The sequence below is a fragment of the Embiotoca jacksoni genome, unplaced genomic scaffold (genome assembly GCF_022577435.1).
Source record: "Embiotoca jacksoni isolate LCO1_2020_lvr unplaced genomic scaffold, fEmbJac1.0.p SCAF_62, whole genome shotgun sequence".
Lineage (NCBI taxonomy): Eukaryota > Metazoa > Chordata > Actinopteri > Embiotocidae > Embiotoca > Embiotoca jacksoni.
In genome coordinates this window covers 1,084,820-1,112,391 of record NW_027185417.1, presented here as the reverse complement: position 1 = coordinate 1,112,391, position 27,572 = coordinate 1,084,820, and the positions used below count along the sequence as shown (strand labels likewise).

The 27,572-nt window shown below is 43.8% G+C and overlaps 1 protein-coding gene across 10 annotated transcripts in view; it reads left to right on the top strand.

Moving 5' to 3' along the window:
• The window catches only part of tcf7 (transcription factor 7), a 72,054-nt gene that overhangs the window by 20,887 nt on the left and 23,595 nt on the right, over window positions 1-27,572 (top strand). For all 10 annotated transcript variants that reach the window (XM_069174890.1, XM_069174888.1, XM_069174887.1 and 7 more), the window contains exon 4: window positions 23,332-23,458. In XM_069174890.1, coding sequence (XP_069030991.1) covers window positions 23,332-23,458 — 127 coding nt within the window. The remainder of the gene's footprint in view (window positions 1-23,331; window positions 23,459-27,572) is intronic.

The window sequence follows — 27,572 nt, the reverse complement described above, 5'->3', positions numbered from 1 at the left end:
AGCTAAAGAGTGCATTTAAGTTTCATTTAAAGAGCAGAACTTCAAATTTACAGCTGCAATCAAACAGCAGTGAGGGCAACGTTTTGGCAATACAAGGCTGATGTCTGATGTGCACGTCGGTCTCACTCTGTGTGTGCAAGTGCAGCTCGCTGTGTGTGTGTGTGTGTGTGTGTGTGTGTGTGTGTGTGTGTGTGTGTGTGCCTGCCTATGTTTGTTGTGTACAGTTAAGCGAGGTTAAGCCTGTTGTGGTTTACCATGGAAAATAAAGGCCTCAACTCTCATTGTCACCTGAACAACACACACACACACACACACACACACACATGCACACGCACACGCACACACACACACAGAGCTCCTCCCTAACTGCGTGCTGCTCTTGGTGGTGGAAAATTTTATAGGTTCACTTGCTCAACTGCATCTCCTTTTTTCCTATTGCCACTTAAAAAGGAGAGGATCTACAAAAGCATCTGAGCCTACAATGGAAAATCATTTATAACAGAAAAAAAGATAAGAACAAACAATACAGTTGTATAAAGCGATGTGGTTTAAATATATCAGTAGAAAAACTACCATTCAAGCTTCCACCAGCATTAACAAACCCTTTTACGTGGGGGCGGGGGGGAACGTGGAATTGAAGATGCATAATTATTATGTAGCGCTCTCCTGAACTCACAAATCAGGCAACAAAGGTGGAAGAAACTCAAAATATCCCAAATGAGTGCAATCGTCACCTGTCGTCATGGAAAGATAGCGCATAAAAAGGTCGCGTTTCCCAGGTGTTAAAAGAGTTGCGTGAAAGAACAGATTAGCGTTTGAGCATAGCAAGAAGCCTCAGACGTGAAAAAAAAACCAAACAACCCCTCTTTGCACGACATGAAATTATCCTAAAACATGTTGGCTCAGGACGAGGTGCTCCGTCATGAACCGGTCGTGGAAAAATCGCAGAGTTTGATCAGTGGAAGTAATTGGTTGAAAGCCTGTTCGTGCTTCGCAGCAGCATCACATGCAGTAGCTGGAGGGAGGAGAGGAGGGAAGGAGTCCAGGATGGGAGCAGCGATCTCTGGTTTGGCCTCAGTCGAGCTGCTGGGTTTTTCTTTTCTTTTTCTTTTTTTTTTCTTTTTCTTTTTTTTTCTTTTTTAGGGTTTCCCACCATGTTTCTTTTGGCCTGAGATTAAACAAGTGAGGGAGATAGGAAGGGACTCTAAGACTGAAAAACAGATACATACATAGAGATGGAGATCACAGGACTAAAGATGTAGTGATGAGATGCAGACAGAGCTCCTTTTATTGGTAACGTTGTACCTGTACTTGATCAATAATGCACACTTGTCGTGTAGACCAATTTGCTTACTTATTGGTAATTGACTCTGAAGTTTAGGTTCATGCGTCCTGCACTTTGAAATAAGTTTATTGGCCTCGAACAGAAAGAAAGCAGCTTGTTGACTTATTGCACCTTTTAACAAAGACAGCTCGGTAGCTCCTCCAATCGTCTCGAGTAGCACAGGGTGGACGTTCTCAACGATCCCACCTTGAGGCCCACGGAGGTGCAGCTGCCCTCACGGCCTTTCAGCCGTATCAAATCACGAGGCAAGCTTTCCCACGGCAGCTGCGGAAGAAGCCTCGCAGGAATCGTGATCCCCGTTGGGTTCTCCGCACTCTGGATGGTCAGCTGACCTTATTTTTGTACATTTTAAGAAATGTCGTCAACTTCTGGCGATCGCTTTTGCCCCCAAAATAGGACCGCCGCCGTTTTCCCACCGACGTCTCCGGGTCCACATGTGATTAAATCACGGAAGAGTGGAGCTCGCTGAGAGTCGTCCGTGCCGTGCGCCGTGTGTTGTGCGGAGACTATCGGCTCCATCGTAGGGCGGTTGAAGGCCCGGAGGCGAAGCGAGCCATGAGGGCTGCTGATGGTTAGCCGCTTGGCTCGGGCGGACCGGCGCTGAGAGAGGAGAGGCCCGGGAACAATTATGGCTTAGTAGGAGTAACGGAGCTGAGCCAGGCAGCTGTTGGTTGCTCTCTGAATGTGCACTGTGTGCGTGTGTGTGCGTGTGTGTGCGTGTGTGCGTGTGTGTGCGTGTGTGTGTGTGTGTTCAAGGGGGCGTCGGGAGGGAGCGATGCTCTCATACGCAACCACATATTTACATTACAAATCACGACTAAACAATTCAGCCGACCACAGACGCAAACATCAGACGTTTTCATAGACAGCACGGATGGATAAGAGCGATGGAGGGATGGGCGGAAGAATGCGGTGACGAGGGCACAAAAACAAGAAGGGAGGGGTTCACGGACGGACGAGTGACAAGAATAAAGTAGCTGACCATTAAAGGATTACGCCAGTGTTTTAGCACGTTTAGCGTTTCTGAACGCAGACGACACGGTTTTGATATCGTCTCCATTCATTTTTCTACGATGTGAAAATCAATTGGCAGAATCTGAAGCTTCTATCAGTTTACAAAGATTGTCGCAGACTCACTCTCTGTCCGTCAAGTAATCGACTAATCCGTTAGGTTTTGTCGTTATCGTTGCAGCGCGGTGCGGTGTAATGAAAATGTAGTGTTCCCCGTGGTGGGTTAGTAAAATAGGTGGCGACCAATGGCTGTTTGTAGCATACGAGATACATCAAAATATCTAGAAATCCCGCAGTATGGTTTTTTGAATTGAGTTCGCTGTGGTTTAAAATGGGCTAAATCATGCAAAAAAAAAAAAATAACACTGTCATGGTCCTTTAGCTGGATTTACAGGTGGTTGGATAGATATAGATGGTAAAAAGGAAAAGGAGCTTTTCACACATGGAACAAGCTACTTAGATGACATGAGTCATCTAGGTAGGATGGTTTTTGTCAGTCATTCGTCTTCTGTAAAGAAAAAAAACAAAAAAGCGCGGTTGCAGATAGATCAGACGGGCATCGTGGGAAGTTTGGCTCAAACGATGTCTTACGTACGTAACAGTATTTTGTGCACTTTACCCACGTACCGCTGCCGATTTTGTTGCCACCACATCTGCGGAAGAAGCCTCGGAGAAATCTCGCAAGGTCCCGAGGCGGGAAAACGGCAGGAGCGTCCCGTGACCTCAGATCCCACATGACGCCCGCGGGGAGAACTGTCCCGAGGGTTTCCACTGTAAGGTGTGTCGAATGAACCCTTACAACGAGGAGCACGGGAAGAGGAGGGAAAAAGAAAACCGTGCAGGAGTGAACAGATGACCGGAGCTGGTTTGAAGGCAGAGGTCCTGAAGTAGAGCCAGTCACTTTATTTTGGGGTGATAATTACACGCTGTGGTGTACGGCAACATGTTATTTGTACAGATGATCGATAGCACAATATCAACCCCGGCCCTGTTAGCCAACCGGGCAGCTTGGCAGGCGCTCTGTAAAACACAGGCCAGCCATGCCCTCGCGGGGACCCTCACACACACACACACACACACACACACACACACACACACGTAGACCAAAATGCACACAAACACACACACACATGCTGACTTTCCTTTTAAAATGATGGGAGCACACATACCGAAACATGAAAGTCCAAAAAAAAAATAAAAAAAAATGGATGCACATATGGCACAAACACATAAATGCACGGACACATTGCACACAAAAAACACGGCAGAGAGAACACTGCGCCCCAGAGATGGCGAGTGGTGACAGGCGGTCTCTGTGATGCTGCTGCACAGCGAGGCCCCCTAGGCCTGTGCATGCAGCTCTGCGGTGAAACGTACCAGCGCTGGCTCTCGCAGGGTTTTGGACAAGCTCCACGTGCGGTCAGCTGGATGGTAGCGCCCTCGCTTCGGTCTCCCGACAAACCCAGATGACTCCCTTGGAGCGGGGCTATATGTTGAAATCCGCAACACTGTTCTTTTGGCCACAAACCGAGAGAAAACTTTTCTCTTGTTTCGCCTGACAGTTCAAAACATTATATTCAAATGGAAGAACCAGTTTGTGGTCACAGAGGGTTGCCGAGTGGCTCCGAGGTGTCACTCGTTTTATCTCATTTTAAGAGACGTCGCAACGGAGCTCCACTGGTAACTTTGTGGGGGAAAAACAATGGTCTTGCTGCTTTGATGTGACTTTGGAGATGTCGCGTTTCTGACTTCGACATTTGGCATCAGTCTGTGACATTTTGGAATTTGTCAGATATAATGCCCATACAGTGTTCAGACAGGGTAAGTGATTTCAGTATAGTTTCGAGACATCACTAAACAGAAAATGAAGCAGAAATCGGAGAGTGTCGCAATCATCGTTGACACGGTCACACAAAAACATACGGAACAACTACTTTCATTTAATGGCATTTAAAACTGGCCAAAAGTTGTAGCTGCAATTCTGTAAGGAAAAAAAAAAAAAGCTTTGTAACGAGCTGCAGATATACTAATAAATATGATAGTTTGAAGGATTTCCAAAGTCAGTAAATGATCTATCAACCCGTCTCTGACCACCCCGCGCTGGAGACAGACGTTCTTATGGAACAAAACAGATTCTGCACGGTTAGACCTGGTAGGGGAGTGTGTCTCTCCAGCACCTCTTTGAGTTTCTGGAGATAAAAGCAGCTGGCGCAACATCAAATCAATAGGCCCATCAATGGTAACGTCTCCTGAAGATTAAAGAGAAACTCACTCAGAGGCGGCGAGGGAAGGTAGGGCGCTAATATAGTACAAGACCTGGCCAATGGAAAAGAGATTTAATTGATGTGTAGAAGGGAGATGGATGAAAAGGTGGGAGCTGTCGATGTTGTGATGGGGTGTGTGTGTGTGTGTGTGTGTGTGTGTGTGTGTGTGTGTGTGTGTGTGTGTGTGTGTGTGTGTGTGTGTGTGTGTGTGTGTCGAAGTTCCTTTTATAATCCGTTATTTATTTGTATTTATCCATTAGTAGTCTATGCGAACAATGTATAACATCTCAGTTGTTTAACCATCTATTTCAGACATACATTCAGGATAATCCTAACCTGTGCATCTGTATATTAATATTTACATGCTCTCTGTTCACACATACTCCAGCTCCCTTTTGTAGATTTTAGTTTTGGTTTTTTTTCTACTCTGTGGCCTTCCTTTGCTTTTATTATCCTGTTTATCTGCTTTTCAAATTCTCCGTTTGATCCATTTTAAAAAGGCATCAAGCACGACTCTGCTGAACAGCATCATCACCCCTCAAGTGATATTTAGACACTTGTAGGTCTGTGAATATTCACCACTGACTTTACTGCACGCAATATGAAGGAGATTCAGATTTATTTTCTTATTTACTTTTTCAGAGGGAAAACGGTCATTTCCTTTAGATATTTCAGCTCCAGTGCTACGCTAATGTGGTTTACTGTCATTAATTGCTTTGGGATCTCTTATAATAATGCGATTTTTGTATCAGTTCATTTGTAAAATGAAATATTTCTTCAGAGCTGCCGCAACAATCGATTACCGATGATAGTTGGATAAAGAAAACAATGAGAGTACATATCCTGGGATTCAGGGAAATTATTATTATTATTAGAAGAAAAAAAAAATTAATTTATTAACTGAGAAAAATATTGACAAATGAGTTATCATTCGTGAAATCGGTAGTTGCCAAAACTTTTTTTTTAGCATTCGTGCCACAATATTTTGAGTGAAAACTATTTGTTGATTTGCGGCCGATAGTCTGTTGACATATGACAATGAAGGTGTCATTAGAGAAGGCTAATATATTGATATTATATCGATATTGTGACTTGAGAACAGATATCCGTCTAGATTTTGAATTTTATAACATCTTGATATGGTATGCGTATTTTTAAAGGCCGTATTACGGTAAAGTCTGGTAGTTTTCTGAACTTCGCAGATGTTTTAGCTGATCTATTATTTGCTTTCAGCCACTTGGTCACTGTATCCTACGACATCATCGCAGTGTTGCTACTCGGTCCAAAATCTTGAAGCATCTGATTTTTATCCATATCGTCCAGCCCTGGGTGTCATTTTGTAGGAATGTTTACGCCACAAGGTCTTCTTTGTCGAGTTTTGTTGCCTCTTGAGTTGGCTCGCGGTCCGAAAACAAGGAGGCAGCGGTTCTGTGCCAGCAACCCTCAGCCCTGACATTGATTAGTGATCCTCTGTTCTTTCCTGCTCCGACCAGAACTTACCAGAACTTTCTGTCCAAAAGTAAAAACCGATGAAACGCTGTGTGCATCCCTTCTGAGCAACTTGTCACAACCACTGGCATACTTTGCCTCACCCCAACCCCCTCGATTTAAAACAAAAAAAACCCATCTAAATGGGAGCAGCATGTGGGTGGGGTGGGGGGGGGGGGATTCAGTTAGGGAATATACACGGCATTCAGAAATATTCTTTCATAGCGAGGAGGAGACCACAGGACGGGGCCTTGCGCTGAGCTCGTCCGTGTGGTTGCGGGCCGGGGTTTGTTCGCTCTCTATCTGAAGCCACATCACAGCCCCTGAGCCATGTGTAATGTGATCTGGACAGGCACAGGGAGGGTCTCTCCCCCCTCCACCCCCTTTTGGATTCAGAAGAACCGCCGCCGAGGTGCAGCGTTGGGACGGAGCGGTCGATGATCTAAGATGGCACCCGGTGACAAACAATTATGGCTGCGGGCACGGCCGCTTTTAATGGGCTGTTTTCCGCTGCGATGGCGACGTGTGTGTCACCGCGTTTCATCTTTCCCTGTTTAACCGTTTTCTAATTCTCCCATTATGCCCCATTTTACCTTTCTTAATCTTTGCTCCTTCATTTGGGAGCGCCGTTCCCCCAAATAGCACGTAAGAGACGACGGTGTTCAGGAGTTAGAGGTCAACAACAGCCTCTGAATCTTTCCAAAATAATGAAAACGTCTTCGTATCACACTGGAAATCTGTTTTGTGCTGACATCAAACAAATATCCCTCCAAGTGGTGCAGCAAAGGATTTTTGTTTTGTTTACTGCTTGTTGTTTTGTATTGTGCTCAATGTCAAAATGTTTCCTCGGTGTTGATACTGATGGCCTCAACAGAATTCGAACTCCCAACCTTGACAACAAGCTCTCACAGATTCGTTTCCGTTGCCGTCTTGTTCTTGTCCGTCTTTCCTTCATCCCTTTGTCATCGTTTTCTGTCTCGCGCGCAGCTTCTCTCCGTCTTTCTTCTCCAATTTATCCGTCCTCCCCTCCGTCTCCCTCTCCGCTTTCTGTACCATTTCATCTCTTCCCCCCCTCGATCCCTTTTTTTTTTTTTTATATTATTTTTGCGTTCCCTCTGCTTACTCGAAGTCTTGAACAAACAAACAAGCAGCGGGTGGCTCGCGTCTCCTATCTATAATTCAAGCCATTCAAACTACAGCGGAGGGATGTTTGCCAAACACACAAAGTGCATCGCTCGGCATTGCACAGAAAGAGAGAGAGAGAGAGAGAGAGGAAGAAAAGGACTGTGTTTTACCATCGTGGATTGGACTCGATACAAAGAATATCCCAGAATTTAACTGAGAGATTGAAATTAGTTTTTCTAAAAAAAAAAATACACCGAAATCCTAGAACAGGGAGGATATTATCCATGGAATCAAATTTATAAAGAACAAGTTAAAGACACTTTTGAGAATGAAATGAAGTGAAACCTCACAGTTTAATATGTTTCCTCATAAAAAAAAAAAAAAAAAAAAAAAAAAAAGAGATTCCCTGTCTTTACCAATTCACAATAAAATGTTCCAGCAGTCAAAGAGCACATAATTGCAGTCTTTGACATCATCGAGAGGACAACCTCGTGACTTTAAAGCGCATATAAGAAGGAGATCTTCCTCTTCTTTTCTTGTCTTGTACAAGGACACTGCTGCAGCTGTGTAACAGTAACTGACTGCAGGCGCTCTCCATCACAGAGAGAAGCATCATATCCCCCCTGAGACCGAGCCAAAACCACTTGTGGTGACAACAACCTATAACGATAAATGAGAGTCGAGAGGAAAACCGAAGCTGTTTTTCCAGGTGTTTGGGCGAAACTCCAGAGAAATGTTTTTCAAGTCCATCTGATGTTCTTTGGCTGAAGCCGTTCGCTTCTTGTGAAAAGAGGCATGTCACATAAAATTTGTGTTTTTCTCGTAACATGATGGCACTCAATGAGGCAATACTGTGGGCCACAGTACATTTCTATTGAATCGACTGTGAATTCACTTTCTCTTGCATGAGTAGATTCTGCATGGGCTTCACGGACACGAGGTCACGTGGTCAGAGAGCTCTCGCCTTCTGATTCAGTCAGTTAGAATCGCATTTTCAATGGTTTGAGTGTCGCGTTTGAATCCTTAGCTGACGGTAACAAAGAGACATCTAATTCTGAAGGTTGTTCCCCAGATTCATAGATTAATATCTTTATCTCAAAGGCATGGAGAGGGCTGTTTTAAAGGGTAATTTCCCCTTTGCTACATCTTGAGATTGACAAATCCAAACTATCTAAATGGGTAAAAGTGGAAGTTACCACTTTTACTTTTTTTTTTGGTTAACTGACCCTTTAATGACGGCGTCCGCACAAATGAAATAAGTGGAGCAACAGATTAAGCGCTGGCTGGGACTTTGTCTGCGGCCCGCGGTTGAAGCGGTGTTAAGGGTTGCCACGGTAACGGCATGCCTCTTCCGTTTCTTCGCCGCTCAACACCACGGCCTGGTGGGGGACCAGCCCAGCAGGTGGGCCCCCGAGCAGGGGAAGAGAGGTACGGGGGGGGGAGAGACGGGGAGAGAGAGGGAGAGAGAGGTTTGCTGGGAGGTGGGACTCCACTGCATATCCAGAGGAATCACTCCAGCCGCTGGGGTAACAGGAATTAATCAGACAGAATAAATTAGAACATGAAAGGAGAGAGGGGAAGAGACAGAGCAGTATCCACCCCTTCCTCTGCACTTCTATCCATCTACCTATCACTCCATACTTTCTCATATATATACACACACCGGTTTTTTTTCTGCATCCATCTCTCCATCTATCTACGTCTTCTTCTCGTCTCATATTGTTCTTCAGTGTAGAACTGAAACAATCAAGAACAAACCGAAAGTTATCAACCAAACTTCTGACAATAACATAAATTGACAGTATTTTTCTTCAGCTTCTGTCATTCTTTCCTTTCTTTTGTGTCTTTTGCATCTACATCTACTATTTCTAGCGATCCACTCCTCCACTGAAGATCGAAATGTGCTTCTTTGGCAGGAAGAATCTTTATTTTATTCGCAAAAGTAAAAAAAAAAAAAAAAAAACAGCACGGTGTTTTTAAAGAACCAGCAGTCACAGCTGAAAAAAAAATTCTTGAAAAATGTATTAATCAGTGAAAGACTTCTACTGATCGTGGAGGCTGCCACTTTTTTTTTTCAATGGAACTTCAATCACCAAAACTTGATTTCCTACTTTAGTAACATTTTCAGTCATTTTGAGAACAATAGTCACTGTTTTGTAAACAACGAATGAAAATAGAATGACGTGTTTACCGCTCTCAATACACTATATAAAAAAAAAAACTTTATCAAACCAGAAAACACTCGGTTTTGCTTTTCCTTTATTTTGGTCTTTAGCCAGTTTGAAGTCTTCACAGGTCAAAGGTTTCCACTTTGGCTCTTTCCTGCCCTTTTAAGTTGAGGAATACATTGCCATTGAGCCTTGTGAGAATATCTTTTTCAAGTGTTTAGTATCGGCCTTCAGTGCCGACGCCGGTCACTGGCGCTCATAAATAGTCGGTTAGTCAGAAGTGTTTGTGGCAATGACTGTAATCTTTGGTGAGAGATGGTTCTTTAAATGGTTCTCGGTCAGACTGCTTGATCTCTCTGAGAGACGATGAAAGGAGTGCGCTGATTGGACAGCGGCCTCGGGGCTCCGGTTCGCCCCTGATGTCATCTGTTTGTGAGTCGCCTCAGTCGCAATGTGTTGGTTTGTGTGTTTTCTGGCTGGGTTTGAGTTCAGCGTCTTTCCCTCCTTCCTTTCCTCTTAAATTGTCTCGTAGCTTCAGTCACATGACATATTTTCTTTTGTAAATTGTAAAGAGCTGTAGAGCCTGCAACTGCAACAAGTAATCAAACCCAACAGCGGAAAAAAAATCAATCTGTACTTCTTTTGATTGATTGTTATTTTCTGATTTGAACTTTTGAACATGAGAATTTGCTGCTTTTCTCCATTTTATATCATTGGAAATGGAATATTTTTGGGTTGGTTTTTTTTTGCACCTGAACTGTATTCAAAAAGAAATAGATTATCTTCACAAGCACAACTTTTATTCCAATTTTACACCTCTATTTGCAAGTACCACTGAAAACAGTGTGGAACTTTTTAATCTCATAACCTGCAGGGAATTCTGAAGGCTTTTTTTTGTTGTTTTTTTTATTAGATGTCCCAGTTTTACAACTTCGATTTTCATTTTTCTTAAGAAAAGATGCAACATGAAAATATTTTAAAGTTTGAGAGAACACTTCCAGTTTGTTGGAATTTATACAAATTGAATGTAAATTTGTGCAAAACCATCTTACTTTTTTTTTTTTAAAGCACATATCCTTTCATATTTATTAGAGCACCAAAGAGCATACAGTATGTGTGCATGCAAATAGAAAATATCCAGAAGTATTTCTGTTTGGGGATGTTAAGGCCATTCAGCACACTCTGCCCCCGAGTTATTGCTTTTGCATGGCCTTCAATACTTCGGTGAACACAAACACCCAGGGATGAGATTATTTGGATACAAACATCAAAGAAGCCGATCAGACAGAAAGCACCGTGCACGTGAAGTGAACCGGTGACCCAGAGGGCAGAAAGCATAGAAGCTGATTGAGTTGTCTGCTTCAATAAAACTTGACTCAAATCCAGTTAGCCTGCGGAGTCGGCCGTGTACGACGGACTCGCCGACGCCCTGATTGCCAGAAGCACGCGGGCGTTTGCTTGGTGGAGTAAAAATTTAAGAGCAAATCTACACGAACGCATAAAGAGATAAAAATCATACTAAAAAAAAAAACCACACACATCCACCATGTTACTTTTACGTTTCATTTACTTTGTTCGAACTGATTTCGCCTCGTTGTCAGCAGACACCAAAACCGTTGCGGTGAACGTTCACGTGCACCGAAGCGCTGAAACGTAACTGATCTCATCTTTTCTTATTTTGTTTCTGGCAAATAGTTTTAGAGCTGCAACTAACCTTTTATTATTGATCTGATAAAATCTCTTCTTTTTTTTTAGATTGAAAGATCAGTTGCTAAACATTTGAAAAGTCTACAAAAAGATCAAAAATGTCCAGCACAAACTCTGGGAGCCTGACATTTTTTATTTTCAAAATGTCTTGTTTTGACAGTGAGTGAGCGAAAACAGCTTTAATCTCAACAATGGCCTAAAGCAGCCGACTGGTTCTGAGCCGGCTGATGTTCAGCTGCACTGACGATCCAATGGAGTTCAGGCCTGGGTGATGCAAATACTCAGAGAGGGGTGTGACAGACCTTAGCTCTTCGTGAAGATTTGTGGACGTAACGGTAATCTAAAGTATAACTCGAGTGAAAATTATATTTAAAAACACAAAGGCAAGCAAATTCTCCCATTTTTTTGAAACTGGAATCTACATTTGGCATCAGAAAATTCAGAGTTCGCAGGGTTTAACGCCCACGTTTAAATTTGTATTTCAGTGCATTTGTATCCTTGTGATGGACAATTTGATTTACATAAATGCGTTTATGTTTGGATTTTCTGTATTACAAGTGGATGCACAATAAACCGCTTTAAGAGTCTCTAATATATATGCGTTCATTTCAAAAGAAGAGAAGAAAAAAAAAAAAGTACTTTCACTGTGACCTGCCTGTTTCTTTTCTTGTGGTATTCGGTTGCCATATTTGTGTAATAAATAGATACTGGCACACAGGAAACGCGTCACTTCAGGGTTTTTTTTTTTGTGTTTTTCATGTGTGACGGTATTTCCCGTTTCGGCACACGGTTTGGTATTTAGGCTGAGCTGGTGAGTGAAAGCTGTCCTCGGCAGCCATGGAAAGGTTTCACAATGAGTGAGTGACAGACGAGCTCAGTCATCTCGGTGGGGGGGGGGGCGAGCGAGACCACATAACCTGCGGACTGGATCGCAATCACACTGGGGATCTTTGAGAATAAAAAAAAAACCAGTAAGCTCTTAAGGCCTGGCGTTGCCTCCCCACATACAGTAACAGTAGGTAGAAGAAGATTTACCAAAAGGTCACTTTTTTTTTTTCCCCTCCCTCCTAGCTTATGTGGGAATTGTTGAATTGTTGGGTTTCTGTGTATAATATTGTAAAGTCTTGCTGCAAGGACTTTAATGTGTTAAGTGCCACAAAATAACCTATGTCGTGATTTGGCGCTATATAAATAAAGTTGAATTGATGGGTTTTTTTCTGTTGTTGTTTTTTTTTTTTACATGGTAATGATTGGTTAAAGTTTTCATCCCCGACCGCAGCCAGCAGATAAATCAGGTCAGATAAACACAGTCTGACATCTTGCCCTGGAAACAATCTGTCTGAGAATAAACGCAGACGCCTTTCTCTGCCACGGCGAGCCCTCGGTGTGCCCCCCCCCCCCCCCTCCCCGCTGACAATGCCGTTATCGAACCATGACATTTTTTTTTTTTTTTTTTTTTATTTGCTCCCACAAGACCGACCAATACGGCTGCGGCCCGGAGTCGTCGTCGCATCCATTGTTCTCGCGCAAAACCGAACCCCGGAGGAAGCGAGCCTCGCTGAGGATTTATGCCCCGGCGCGGTCGCCTCATTTCCCGACGACTCCCAATGCGTCAATATTTTTTTGTTTGCGAACGATTGCCCCGGATGTCACAAACAAGTTGTTAATTGCGGAGCGCTCCGATAGAAATAAACAAGTACACCATTAATTAGCTCTCTGTAGGACCAATCATTAGAAGTCATTTTCTGCAGAGCGAAACTGCCACCGCAGTCGAGGAGAGAAAGTTGCCTGCCAGTCTGTCTCCGTCCACTCATTAGGAGGGTGATAACTCATCTCTAAATGCCAGCGTGCCGGTTAGAGTTGTCACATCCGCGGCCCGGAGCCAGCGGCGGCGGCGGCGGCGGATCTCAGCACAGCGTCGTCTCTAATGAGGAGCTCGGAGCTTCTTTTTTTTTTTCTCTCTCTCTCACCACGCCGACTCTGAGCCGTGATGTCAGATTAAGCATGAAAAGTGACTTTCTCTGCGCTCTTTGTCAACTTTGGTCACATCTTCGGCTCCCTCTGCTACCGCCGCCATCATTTTTTTTTTCCTTCTCCCGGTACCGGCTGCGACTGCACCGGCGCACCGGAAAATAAATTCTGAACGACGTAAAGATTCAAACATCCGTTTCCAAAGATGTCCTCAAACCGCTCCTGAACGATCGACTGTTGAGAAAGAAAATGTCGTTACCTGGTACGACACGTACAGGTCAGATTTCTGGAGGGGAATATCCTGGAAGTTAAACAAAAGAGTTTAAGGATTTTGGGGAGTTTCTCCACCCGGTGTTCGGTGTGACTCTCTGACGGAGAGATATTCTGGGGTTCATTTGCTGAGTTTTGAGGAGCATCGTTCAACACGCTGTTTACTGCGCAGCTTTGTCGCCGTATTAGCATTTCCCAGCACGCCCGAGTTATTTCTTGGTAACGTTCGAGAATAAAGCGACCAAATTAAATCTAATATATATATATTAGCGTAAACTCAAGAGTTTTAAAAGCAGGAAGTTGGAGTAGCTCCACCTGCAGGAGAATCAAGGAGTAACTCACCGTCCGGCCACTAGAGGGCGGCGTCACGTCGACTGTAAGTAAGAAGTGCCTTAAAGTGCAGTACCGCTGAGATCCACCGGGGGCCGGCTGCAGGTCAGGCGATAGAGGTCATCGCCTCTATATATATATACCAATCACAGTCACAGTAAATCACTGGTTAGTTTGTTCATGTTGCGCACTGCTTATGATCACACTGCATATATTTTGTTAAATACAAATTTGTGATGAACATGTCGTTATCATGTCGTCGGTGTCAAATTTGAACTCCGTCGTTGTTCAATAATTCACGCTTTTAAAGTGTTGACCGTTAACGTCGTGAAAGAGGTTCACGTTCAAACAACTCAAGGTTAAAGTCAAATTTGACTCTTCGTGGGAGTCGGGTTTCAACTCCCAGAGATTTCAAGGCCGACGCCTGAAAAGCGTTCAAGAAGAACTCCCAAGAGTTCCTTTCACCGCGCTCGAGAGGGAACTCGATGGTCCCGCACGTGCAAGCAAAAAGAGTTGATCCGAGCTCGCAGACAGTTTGTTCATCCTGAGGCTACGCCCGCGCGTACGCGTCTTCGTCAGGACTTCTCCACGTCAATCTCATCGGCGTCACTCCGCCACAGCGTTTACTTTTCGTCTCCACTCGGGTCGGCGCACCCGCTTAGATAAAGTTACTCGGTTTCAAATTAAAGGAAACTCGCCTTATTTAACTTTACTCAACCAAATCATTGCTCGCGCACGTGTCTCGAGGTGCGTGCGCTGCAATAACGGGAAGCTTCTCTTTGTGTTTTAGGCATTTCGGGGAAACGCCGGTCAATTTTTGTATTTAGCGATAACTTGCCTGTGAGGCGTTTGGTGGACGTCTGTTTATTGTAGCTACCAGAAGCGACCTTGGTTACACCCCTCTGAACTGAAGATTCCTACTTTGTATTTGTTGAAGTTGATTTTATTGAATTTGGTTTAAAAAAAAAAGAAGATTGTTCAGGAACTAGTATTGAAGTCCAAGGTTTCGGTACGGCCGACGGCACAAAACATTCTTAATAACTGTGGAGGGTGAACGAGCTCGAAGTTGCACAGAAACGGTGGCCGCAATGGAAGCCGAAATCTGAGGAAAGGTTTAAGAAGAAAAAGTGTCTCGAGAATAATGAAAGCGTTGGTTGTCAGTGGAGAACAGTTTGACCTGCACCTCTATTCAATTTAAAACATGTTCTCCATCAAAACAAAACAAAAAAAAGCACTTAAGAAAGCTCGAGCTCTTCTTCCCGTTTGGTCCTTCTGAGTAAAAAAAAAACAAAAAACTGGAATCAGCATTTTCTGTGAACATCGCATTTCGGTGCAGCATGCATAGTAATACTTATGCGCACACACACACACACACACACACACACACACACACACACGCGCGCACGCGCACACACACGCGCAAAGCATTTCTGTGTGTTGGTTACAAGCCGTGGTTACTGATTCATCATGGCCTCGGCCCAGATGTTCCAGTGGTGTGTGGCAGCAGTGGACGGTGGTGTGTAATGTGCGCAAGTGTTTGTGTGTGTGTGTGTGTGTGTGTGTGTGTGTGTGTGTGTGTGTGTACTTGCGTACTTGCGTGTGTGCACACCACTGGGCGTGTCCTTGCATACATGCATGAATGCATGTATATGAGCACTTGTGTGTGTGTGTGTGTGCGTGTGTGTGCGTGTGCGTGTGCGTGTGTGTGTGTGTGTGTAATTGGGGAGTGGGCGGGCTTGTTGGGGGGGGTGTTTGGTCCTTTTTTAAACATAGCTGCGTTGTTATGGTTGCCGGGGCTTTGATGTTGCCCAAACCTCCAACTAAGAGAGGCTCTCATTTTCGGCTCCTGACTCTGGAGAAGGCAATGACTTCCAGATTGGGGGACCTTCTTGCTACTGAGGGCTGAGACTGGTGGTGGTGGTGGGTTGGGGTTGGAGGGGCGGGGGGGGTCACGTCACGAGGGGCAGAGCAGGGCACCCCCCACCCCGAAGGTACACAAGGTGACAGTGTGAGTGCAACAGTGGCGGGTGTGTTGGAAAAGCGTAAATGTGAATCTATGGAGGCCACAGCATGGACACCAGAGACCTGGGTCTGCATGTGATGTTTGGTTTGGGCTCCTCGAACTTGTTGGCAGCGAACAGTTTGCAGATGTGTTCAATTTGCGATGCATTTCTTACAAAACATCTCTACTAATGCAGACTAGTTTTACGTGACTGTAATGTTTAAAGACACGAATACAGGTCCAACAATTTCTGCTAGACTTTTGTCACAGCAGAAATGATTGTATATATTGTTTATTAAAAGGAAACTTTAAATAAGCAGCACTGGAGGACAAGATTAGAAAACATATAAAGGTTCTCTTAAACATGTGGAAATATTTGACAATAACCGAAAGGAAAATATGCAGGTAAATAGCAGATTTGAAATGTTTCCGATGTAAGATGATGGAAAATTTAAAAAAAATCTCTATTTTTTTTTTTTTTTTTTTTTTTTTTTTTTTGTAGCTTTTCCATAAAACTGTGTTTGAGCTGTCTCTCAAAGACATTTTCTTTGGCAAATTTGAAAAACTCTTTTCAGCCTTTTCCTCTCAGCATAGACGGAAACCTTTTCTTTACAAAAATCATATTAATCATAACAACCTTTTCTTAGTCATACAAGACAGTTTCAAAATTGTTCCACCCGACGTCAAGCAGTTCAGGTAGTTCATGCGGCCGTGTGTTTTTTTACTGTATGTGCACAAACCTGCCTTTTGGGAGTCGATAAAATCAAATAAAGTGGAATCTTATACAATCTAATCCGCTATAGGAGCGATCCGGGGAAGGACTTTCTGTGGAATCAAACAAACACAAATTGTCAGGTCTCTAGTGAGGAGCTGTAGCCACCTCATGTGCCCCTCTAGCTCACATTTTCTTCTTTCACTTTCTCTTGTCTTTCGTTTAGTCTTTTGCACTTTCTCTCTGCATGCAGGTGTGGGGAATTTTCCCGCACTTTTTCTCGCCTGTTCACCCGCAAACCCAAAGACCTTTTCATATAATGTGTGTGTGTGTGTGTGTGTGTGTGTGTGTGTGTGTGTGTGTGTGTGTGTGTGTGTGTGTGTGTGTGTGTGTGTGTGTGCGTGCGGTGTTTCAGCATTCGAGAAGCTGACCCGATCCAGCAAAGCGTTTATGTCTTCATGAATTCACCGAGGAGGCGCAAACAGAATCCACCTCCAACCACCTTGACATTTGTTACTCACTATTTTGACAAAAGAGAATCCACCTGCGTGGTGTGAAATAATCAGACACTTCTCTCCACCGAATACCAACTGGCATCCAACGTTGTGGCGCAGAGGAGTGCTGCTTCTCTAAAAACGGCATCGACTGGACTCGGTTAGAGGTTTTCGATCGAAAGAAATCCAAACTTCTCGTCTTAATTTGTTCTTACGTTACGGCATGACGCGTTAAAAATAGGTAGAATCAGCTCATCGAACTTTGTCACTCTGGTGACAAACCCGTTGTACAATCATGTATTTACTGAGAACATTTGTCACATCTCAACTGCACACTGATCTCATTACAATTACATCTCTAAAGGGTCTTCTGAGTCACTATTTGCTTTCGCTTTTATAATTTATTGCAATCCACAAGGAAATTGAGAACATGAGGCCTTTTCCGGTGACAATTCTTTTTTTGTTTTATTGAAATACACAAATAACTCAATGTGAAGACTGTGAAGTTTCTTCTTTCTCAACTGGCACCTTTTATTATGGTTGATTCAGAGATGTGGTTTCATTTACCCACTGATACACGATTTGTAAATGGCAGTTTCCATTTGTCTTTGACGGAAGCTTTATTAAGTTCAATCTGGATTCATTTGATGACACCAGCGTGCTCAGATCTCTTTGTGAGAAAGCTCTTCCCTGCAAAACAGTTTGATTGCAGCCACTTAAAAGGACTGCAGAGAGCCAAGGTGAATCAACCATTAATTCCCTGCGACTGTCCTTACTGGTTTTTGTTGTTTTTCTTGCCATGCCAGGGGCGAGGATGGTCATGAAAGAAACAGTGAATGAGTGTTTTTAATGTGCCATCTCCGTGAAATGTGAGATTAAAGACATTAGACTCAAAGGCAGTCTGAAGGTGTGTGTGTGTGTGTGTGTGTGTGTGTGTGTGTGTGTGTGTGTGTGTGTGTGTGGGGAGGGGGCAAGAGAGTGGACGCTTTAATTTCCGCTTGAAATATAAAAAGAGACGGATCTACTTCGTGTGTCATCTGCAAACTAAAGAATACATTAGTGGTGTTTTATAAGCATAAGGTCCTCTGAACGTGTGTGTGTGTGTGTGTGTGTGTGTGTGTGTGTGTGTGCGCGTGCGCGCACTCATAAGCAGGGAACAACGTTTCTTTGCACGCACGTGTATGTGAAATGCATACGTGTGCGTGCCTGTGTGTGTGTGTGTGTGTGTGTGCGCGTGTGCGTGCACAAGGGTCATGTTGGAGGGCTGTCATTACAAACAAGTGATGTCTGAGATCCCATTAACTCTTGTATTCAGCCGCAGATTTCGTTTCAAATAGAGTGAAGATAAAAGGAGGCAACAATATGCTGATAAATCAAAGGCCTTTCAAGTGAAAGGAGACTACAGAGACACGGAGGGCTACATTTACGATTTCCTGACGCACTTAAAACGGTGTTGATGTCTAATTGTCATTTTTAAAGTAATCGCCTCTTTGAAGTAATTGCATCTTTGATGTAATCAACAAATGCAGGTTTCTTCATGTGCGTGGCCGACAGCACGATTGGTGCGCGTGGAAATCGGGCGACCTCGTCCAAAATCGTCCGTCGGTTCAACCAAAGCATCACTGCAGCGATAACTTAAGAGCGTTTCATGAACGTATTGTAATCCCTCCCGAGTGGCACCGAAGACATCGTGGCGCGCCATGATACATTGATATTTCTGGTCCTTGAACCAAAATTCGCATAACGGGACGCTTCTTGTTTTGACTCTTGCACTTTGAGCGTCTTAGACTTGAACTATATTTGACTCAAAGTACATCGGCAAGTACATCAACGATAACGTCCACCGTGCTTTCGTCTGTTTACACAAATGATTGGTTAGAAAGCCCCTTTGTCCTTTCACACCTCTACTAGTTTGACTAAAAGTGAAAATGATTTGAAAGTGAGACTTTAGAAACATTGAAGTGTAACCGAGTAAACTGCATCAACAATGAATACGGCAGAGGCAGGACTGTAGAGGACCGCAGGGCCTGAAGCCCCGCCCTTTTACAGGCGTCGCCACTTAGACTAACCTTCTCAGAAAGTGGGCGTGGCCCGAGAGCGCTATTGTCTGGCGACTCAGATTGTTTGTCTGAGCATCTGAAAAGACATTCTTACCCTTTTTGAGCTTCACCCAGTGTTTCCCAAAAGGACGGTGGGACCTCATGCACGTTATTTGCCTACTAAAGAAAAGAAAGTCCAAGGCTCAGTTGGCCAAAGTTAACTATTGATTCGTACCATGAATTAATACGATTTATGTCAGCCTGCAAGAGTGGGTAACTCCACTCCTGTAAATTAAAGGGCGAGTGAATTTTTCCCTCATCTGCTCGCGTGTGTGTATGTGTGTGTGTGTGTGTGTGTGTGTGTGTGTGTGTGTGTGTGTGTGTACCTAAACATATGTGTTTCTTTTTCACCGAAAGCATAGCTGTAGGTTTTCAATTCAAAGATGTCCTAAGTGTCATTCAATATTTTGTGTGTCTGTGTGTGTCCCACGGGTGCATGTACACACTCGTCTGTTTCAGCACAGGTAATTATGTGTGTGTGTGTGTGTGTGTGCGGGTGGGGGGGGGATTTTTTTTTTTTTTTTTTTTAAACACAGAGGGGTTGATAATTATGGGTTAAATGAGTGCTCTCAGTCAGCCTCCCTGAGTGTGTGTAAAAAAAGGAAGGCGCAGCGAAAGCCACTTCAAGGCGGGCTAATTACCCCGAGGAAGAGAGGAAACATAAATGGACGATTTTGCGGCTATAATGTTACAGCAAAATGGCTAAATCAACCTCAGCACGTGAAACGGAGCCACAGCTACTTCTGAAGGCTCCGAGCAGCCCTGCGCAGATGTATGCGTGTGTGTGTGTGTGTGTGTGTGTGTGTGTGTGTGTGTGTGTGTTTGCGTCCATATGTGCAGAATATGTCGAGAAGCAGAAAGTGTGTGTACATGAACTGTATGTATACGAGTGTGATTTGTGTGTAAAATTCACACTTGGACGCGAATGTTTTTGAAGCTCCATTTTTTTTTTTTTTTCCTCCGATCAGTCTTTTTTTATGTATCTCGACGATTCATTTTGGATATTTCTCGACTCTCGTTTGCACGTGACCGTCCTTTGCTTTGATTGCGGTTTTGACTCTCGTGTTTAAAACGAGGTTTTTTTTTTTTTTCATATGATTTGTATTTAAATCTGGTGGTGATGAAGATGACTAGGGAGATCTAATGAAAAGTTGAAATGCTGTAAAAGCAGCAGTGGTTTGCCGGTCGGCAAAATGTGACGCCGGTGAGGTGTACCGCAGCATAGAAAAGTGGCAGATTGGCCAGTTAGTGATTTTTGGCATTAATTGATGAGACGTCGAAGGAGATTTGTACCTTTTTGTAAACATCGGTCAAATTAACGTAACATTTTCAATAGAAGGCATCATTTTTTTTTTTTTAAAAACCTTCAATGTTGTGCATCATTTCAAGCTTATTTTCTGCGACCGTACCTGTACACGTCATGTCTGGGGTACCTGTCGAATACCGTTTAACATCCATTCCCCGCTTTATAGAGAAACTTCCAAAGCATCCAACCTGCTGCTGTAAAACTAAACAAACATGGATGCCTTTATTTGAATTGATTTACACTGGTGGTATTATATATAACTCTCGTAAGACCCACATGCATTCTGTCATTTTTCATGCAAACATCGTGATCATTTTCGAAGTGAAGATTGTTTTGTCGTCTTAATCGCGACGACGGAAACACCCCGACGGACCAGGTGCGACTCCTGCACCTGTTGTCTCGGGTAAAGTAAAAGTTTGTCGCACAAGGCGTCGCCTCAAAACCCGCTCGGCGTTTCAGAAGGCGTCGCCGTGACGACACGCGTCGAACCGAAGACATTTCGTTGCGCCTGTTCTCATTCCAACGAGGAAATGACCTTTGCATCTCCTCTCAAACCGCGAGGCTTCTCCTCCATCTCTCGCCGATTCTTCAGATCATTGCCAACGCAGACCACCTCGTCAAAATCTCACACACACACACACACACCCCTCCTCCTCCTCCTCCTCCTCCTCCCCCCGCCCTCGCACCTCCCACCCTCCTGCTCTTCAGTACAGAGGCGCTGCGTTTTGTTTTAGTGCGTTTCGACATTAAAAGGCGGGTTAGCAGTTTGATCTGAGCTCCGCCGCCGTTCATGTAGCATACACGAGGGTCCGTTTTTTTTTTTCTTTCTTTTTTTCTTCTCCCCCTCCGTGTGGGCGCCTGTTTGGTCAGTGAGAAGAGAGATTTCAAGATGCTGATGGATAGGAAAGGAGCTGTTGAAAGTGTGTGTACGTGCGCGTGTTAATGTGGAGTGTAGCACGGTGGAAGCTCTGCCTCTAAGTGATAAGGTATTCACTTTGTAACGCAGCGGGAGGCCCCGGCATGTAGGACCAGATCTGCCCGTCTGCAGCGTTGATATTACACACTTCACACACGCACGCACACACGCACACACACACACACACACACACAAAATGTACGAAATAAAACCTCCCTAAAAACTTTTCAAAAAATTATTTTGAAACCTGAAAATCAACGTCTCGTCAAATCTTTCAGAGACTTCGCACACGTGCACACACACACACACACACACACACACACACACACACACACACACACACACACACAAAGATGTATCCATTCACACGCACCCACCCGCTCACGAACCACACATTCACACTCGCACAGAAAGACGCATATTCATACTCCTGCAAAAGCAGTTACAGCGCCCAGTCCACACACACACACACGCGCACACACACACACACACACACACACACACACACACACTCCTGGCCTGCTTCAAACATATGCAGTGTAGCTCTGTCCAAGACGGCCTGCTTAGCTGAATCCAACTCCACAGACCACTGTGACATATCGTATGTCAGCCAGCATGCTGAGAGCATTAGCAATAACTGGATTTCACGTAAGTTATTGAAAGCCATTTGTAAACAGAAACATGAAAGCAAACAAGCTCGCACGCAGCCTCACTTGATCATCAAAGGCTTATCGATCAAATGGCCCTCCTCCTCCTCCTCCTCATCCTCATCCTCTCCTCCCTGCTCCACTGCAAACCAATGGGAGGAAAGTACAGCCCATCTGTTTTGTTCCAAACCGTGTTCAAAATGTCCAGCTTTCTTTCAGTGTGTGTGTGTGTGTGTGTGTGTGTGTGTGTGTGTGTGTGTGTTCTGGTGAGGTTTTGTATCAGCAAGCAAATGCAAATGTCCCCATAAGTGTGTACGTAAATGCAAACTTGTGCACCTTTTGTGCATCTGTGTAATCTTCAGCTATTAAGAACAGAAAAGAGATTTTTGTGTGTGTGTGTGTGTGTGTGTGTGTGTGTGTCTTTTCATATCTGTGCCTGGTTGGATGCATCTTGTAATTTCTTGTTAGCAGATGAATGAAAAGGAAAACACGCATAATTGTGATGTTCTTTGATCGTGTTCAGCCGTCTGATGCTGAATCTTGAAATTGTGACATGTAGTTGCCAAATATTATTCATAATTACAATGATACAGCCTTGCTGCACAACTTATGACAATAAGACTGGCATCCTGAATAGTCTCCTTACAATGTAATAAGACAAAAATGATACGAATACAAAAGTTTCAGTTCAGCATACTGGATTATCTCAACCTGGGTCATATTTTCAGAGTTTTAACCATTATTTCTACTCTTTTTTTGTTTTCTTTCTTTCTTTTTTCATAGTTGCTAAGAAATGGGTTCCTCTGAAGGTGAACTTCAAAATGATATTTAAAAGTGGACGTAGCTTCCGGGTCTGAAAAATTGTGCCAATGCAGAAGTGCTTTAAACTGCAATACCACCGAGTGCCACTAGAAGGTCCCTACTTCTTATTAGTTTTCTGGCAGTCCATCTGAAAATAATCCCGTCATGAATTCAAAAATAAGCTTCCAAAAGCTGTGTTTTTGATTGACAGGCCTGTCGTAGTCATTTTTCTGCTATCAGTGAGTTGGATGAAGAACAGACACCTGACTGGACCACAGGCCTGTCAATCAAACAGACACCCCCCACCCCCTCCCAAAAACATGGCTTTTTGAAGCTTATTTGATCTCGAAGCTTCATAACGGCAGTTCACAAACCGACGGGTGACATCACTGTTGGTCGCCGCTTGGGTGTTCAAATTGAACCCGTATTTTGGATTGTCGTTTCTACACTGCAACACGTGACGGTAACGAGCGGGTGTAAAAAAAAAAAAAAAAACAAACACGAAGGTGCCGCCTGAAGCTGCATTTCATGTTTAAACCGAGGACTTTCTGCTCATGTTTGGGCTTCACCTCAAGCCACCCCTGTGTCTCACTAATTCCGTATTAATTCGGACAATCAAACAAAATCATTCCTGTTTAAAGTCATTCTTTTTGTGTCGTTGTGTTTTGCCAACAGTCCAACAAAGTCTCGGTGGTACAGCAGTCTCACGGGATGCACCCGCTGACGTCCCTCCTGCCCTACGGCAACGACCACTTCAGCCCGAGTCCTCCACACCTGCCCACAGACATGAGCCAGAAGACAGGTGGGAACACACGCGCGCGCACACACACACACACACACACACACACACACACACACACACACACACACACACACTATATACCTGACTACACACAAGAGACTTTGCGTACACACAGGCACTGTAGGCATGCACATGGAGACACACAAGCTGTCGTTCCTGATGCTAAATTCTTTTTTCTTTTTTTTTTTAAACGAGGTGGACAGATTTAAGAGGTGACACAGACGCACACACATACACACACGCACATCTACATGCACTAACAAACTCAGACATAATCCAGACAGCTGCTGAATTGTTGCTGAAATCCTCATCCAGACACAGTGTGATCCGTTTGTGCTGTCGACACATCATTCATCACGGCTACACAGATGCAGCACAGACACACACGAGTGTTGTGTCAATTTACCAGAAACACACACACACACACACACACACACACACACACACACACACACACACACACACACAAGAAATATAACAAATGGAATATATTCATACTCTTGTCCCCTCTCTCTTTCATATACACACATGCAATATTTGTTGATCTCTCTTCCTCTCCCCTCACACATGGAGACGCGCACACACACACACACACACACACACACACACACACACACACACACACACACACACACACACACACACAGTCAGGCACGCACACAGTGTGTGAAGTGGCAGCACCGGCTCCATCAGCCTGTGGCGGTCCCACGGCTGCTCTGAAGTGGCCTACTCCTCTGAAGGGACCGCCAGCCACACACACACACATACAGACACACACACACACACACACACACACACACACACACACACACACACACACACAAAAAGATGGAAACAATTAGGGTGACAATCGCACAAACCATCGCAGCAGCACACACAAGGTTCTCCTTAGCAAGCGCTGCACATACAAACATTGAACTCTGTTTGGAAGTCACAAACAAACACACCCTGACATTTAAACACTGTAGGAGGGTTTTTTTGCCCTGTTGGAGGCGGAGCCTAAACGGTGGCAGGGTTGTTTGGTCCTCAAGACATCTCAGCTATTGGCCATTTCACTTTTGAATGTATTCATGATGCCCAAAGGCTAAAAGGGTTTGATAGTGTGGTGCTTGAAAGTTTTTGTACCCTTAAGATATTGATATTTGCTATATTTCTGCATGAATATGACCTAAGACATCATCAGATTTGCACACAACTCCTAAAACTAGATAAAGAGAACCCAATTATTCAAACAAGACAAAAATATTACACTTGGTCATTTAATTATTTTGGAAAAGGATCCCATATTACGGTTGTATGGACGGAAAGAGTATGTAAACCTCAAGGATGGGCACTTCATTTAGAGGTTAAATTAAAGTCAAGTGTTTTCAATCACAGTCAGGTGTGAGTGGGCGCCTTGTTTTATTTAAAGAGCAGGGATCTGTCACAGTATGAGCTTCACAACACGAGTGTGTGTGGAAGTATGTCAAGGTGAGAGCAAAGGAGAATCATATCATGCAGAAATATATATATATATATATATATATATATATATATATAAAATGAAAATAAGACAAAGAACACAAGAGAGGCAGGGAACAAGAGACAAAGAGAGCACAAGAGAAATGAGAAATGGAAAGTGAACCCATAGCAGCAAGCGAGTGATTGAGGGTGTGTGTGTGTGTGTGTGTGTGTGTGTGTGTGTGTGTGTGCGTGCGTGCGTGCATGTGTGTGTCTTGCATAGAAACTAAACTAAGATAACTTTTATTTATTAATTAGTTGATGTAATTTTGTGGTTTCTGTATATAAAGTGTATAACCTAAACTGCAGACTTGAGTTTCTGTTAACAGTAACAACAAGAGCCTGATATGAATGGGTTCAACACGTGTGTGTGTGTGTGTGTGCGCGCGTGTGTGAAAGGCTATAGGAAACTGTTAATTGTTTTTGTGTTGTGCTTGTAAAGTGTAGAGAAATGCTCCCTGCAGCCTCACAGACCAAATCTGTTGATGGATTTATAATCAAACGTTGCTCCTCAGTGAACAAAATAATTATAAACTCAGATTATGGAGCGTACCTAATGATGATGAGGATTTAATTCAACTCGCAACAACTTTCTTCATAAGAAAAAAAACCGTTAAATATTCAAAATATATGAGAGTGCATGCAGAGGTCGGCAGTTGGGTTATCCTGTTATGTCACAAAGGTCGAAGTTCAAATAGAGCTGAGCATGAAATCGACCGCGTTTAAAAACTCTCTGAAGTTTCAGAGTCCGGATGAGATAACTGAAGGATTTTGACGGCGATGACGACAACACAGTGGGTCCAGAAATAGAAACGGGAGAAAAGAGAAGAAGAAGAAGAAAAAACAAAACAGAAACAAGAGATGGAACAAAAGTCTTTTTAGCACCACTGATTAGATATTAGACAGAGTGTGACCTCAGGCAATCTCTTGCTTGCTCATTCTGGAAATCCCCCTTTTTCTCTACAAACACACTCTCCTTGTCTGGTCTAGTGTGTGTGTGTGTGTGTGTGTGTCGTGTCGTGTCGTGTTGTGTTGTGTTGTGTGTCTCTCCATGACTGTGTGACTCAGCCCTTAATGACAGACTGAGCCACCTGCTTCAAACACACACACCGCCAACACCTGGCTGCTGCATACAACCTCTCTCAGACCATTTCACCTGAATATATAACTACCTTTACATACACACGCACACACACACGCACACACACACACACACACACACACACACGCCTGGCCTCACTCCTATCGTTCATCAGCTGGTCACAGGTACGGGTTACCTCATCAGCGATGTCATCATTCGCCACACCTACGTTTTCCTGTCAGTGGATTAACGTGGATCAAAATATTTCCGGAACTCGTTGACAGAAATTTCGAAGATTAACTCTTAAGTACTGAGAGACGATCTGAGGCGTTTCGATGAATTCACTGTTCAGTGACGCAATCAAAAGCTGTAAAAGAGCTGAAATTACACGACCCAAAAACAGGTTTCATAGAAATATTTCATGATTTTGCAAGTTTAGATCACCAGTTCCCAAACTCCCCACTTCATGACACATCCACTGCATGTGTCTACCTGTCGTGACCAGCTTAACCAAAAGAGGGATTTTCCTTGCTAGATACAGAGTTGTGCTTGAATTTTCCTGTGAAAGAGCGTGTAAGGTGACGAGAAGGGATCGAGTCTGAGAACAGGCCAAACATTTCATTTACTTCAATAAAAACACTTCTTTTTCATTGTTTGACACTGCCGGTGTGCAAAACTTAATTTCTTTCTAGTCTCGGCGGTTTTTCTTCACCTGTGATCAGTCTTGGTCAGGTACATGTCACTGCTTCATTTCTTTTAGAGTGTAAAAATCGCCGTGCAACACATCAAATGTCGATATGTAACACCAGGGAATAGTTCAGGGTCACCAAAGTCTGTGTTATCAGTTTGTTCTGTGTTTTTTGTGCGCATTATTTGTACGCAGGTTTTCATTGTCGATGCTTCTGAATCCGGCTGTTGACCACTAACACTCCTCCGCCGTGTTTGTCGTTACAAGGAGCATTAATCGGGCTTCGGCCCGTCCGCTCAGCGTCATCCATCCGAATTGTTTCACCTGCGTTAAAACAGCAGAAAGTCTCTAGACCTTTATTCCTAACCCACGTCAGCTCACTCAGCGGTGTTACTATCCGATTACTCCAATATTTCACATTCATAGCTGGTGGAGACAAATAACACCAGCATGAACAACTTTACCTCGAATATAAAAGTGGGAGCTGCCATCGTACTCTCTGATGATAAACTTCTCCCTTTACATTTATCATCCACTGTAACAGTGGTGCTATTATAATGTTGCTTTTTCTTTTTGGGGGGGGGGGGAGAGGGTTTGTGAACAGTGGGAGTCATATTGCTGCTTGAAGTTGACACTCTTCCTCCCTTTACCTTTATTGTATATTCATCTCACAGCTCTCACTTATTCTCACTGCATGTTTTACTTCCTGTGTTGTTTCCATCAACCTACCCACCATCTCTCTTCACCCGCCGCCTAAAAACGCAATTTTAAATCTAGTAAGATTTCAACTTCACCGATGTGCACTCTTGTCTGTATGTTGCATCATTCCCCCTCTCAGACACTAA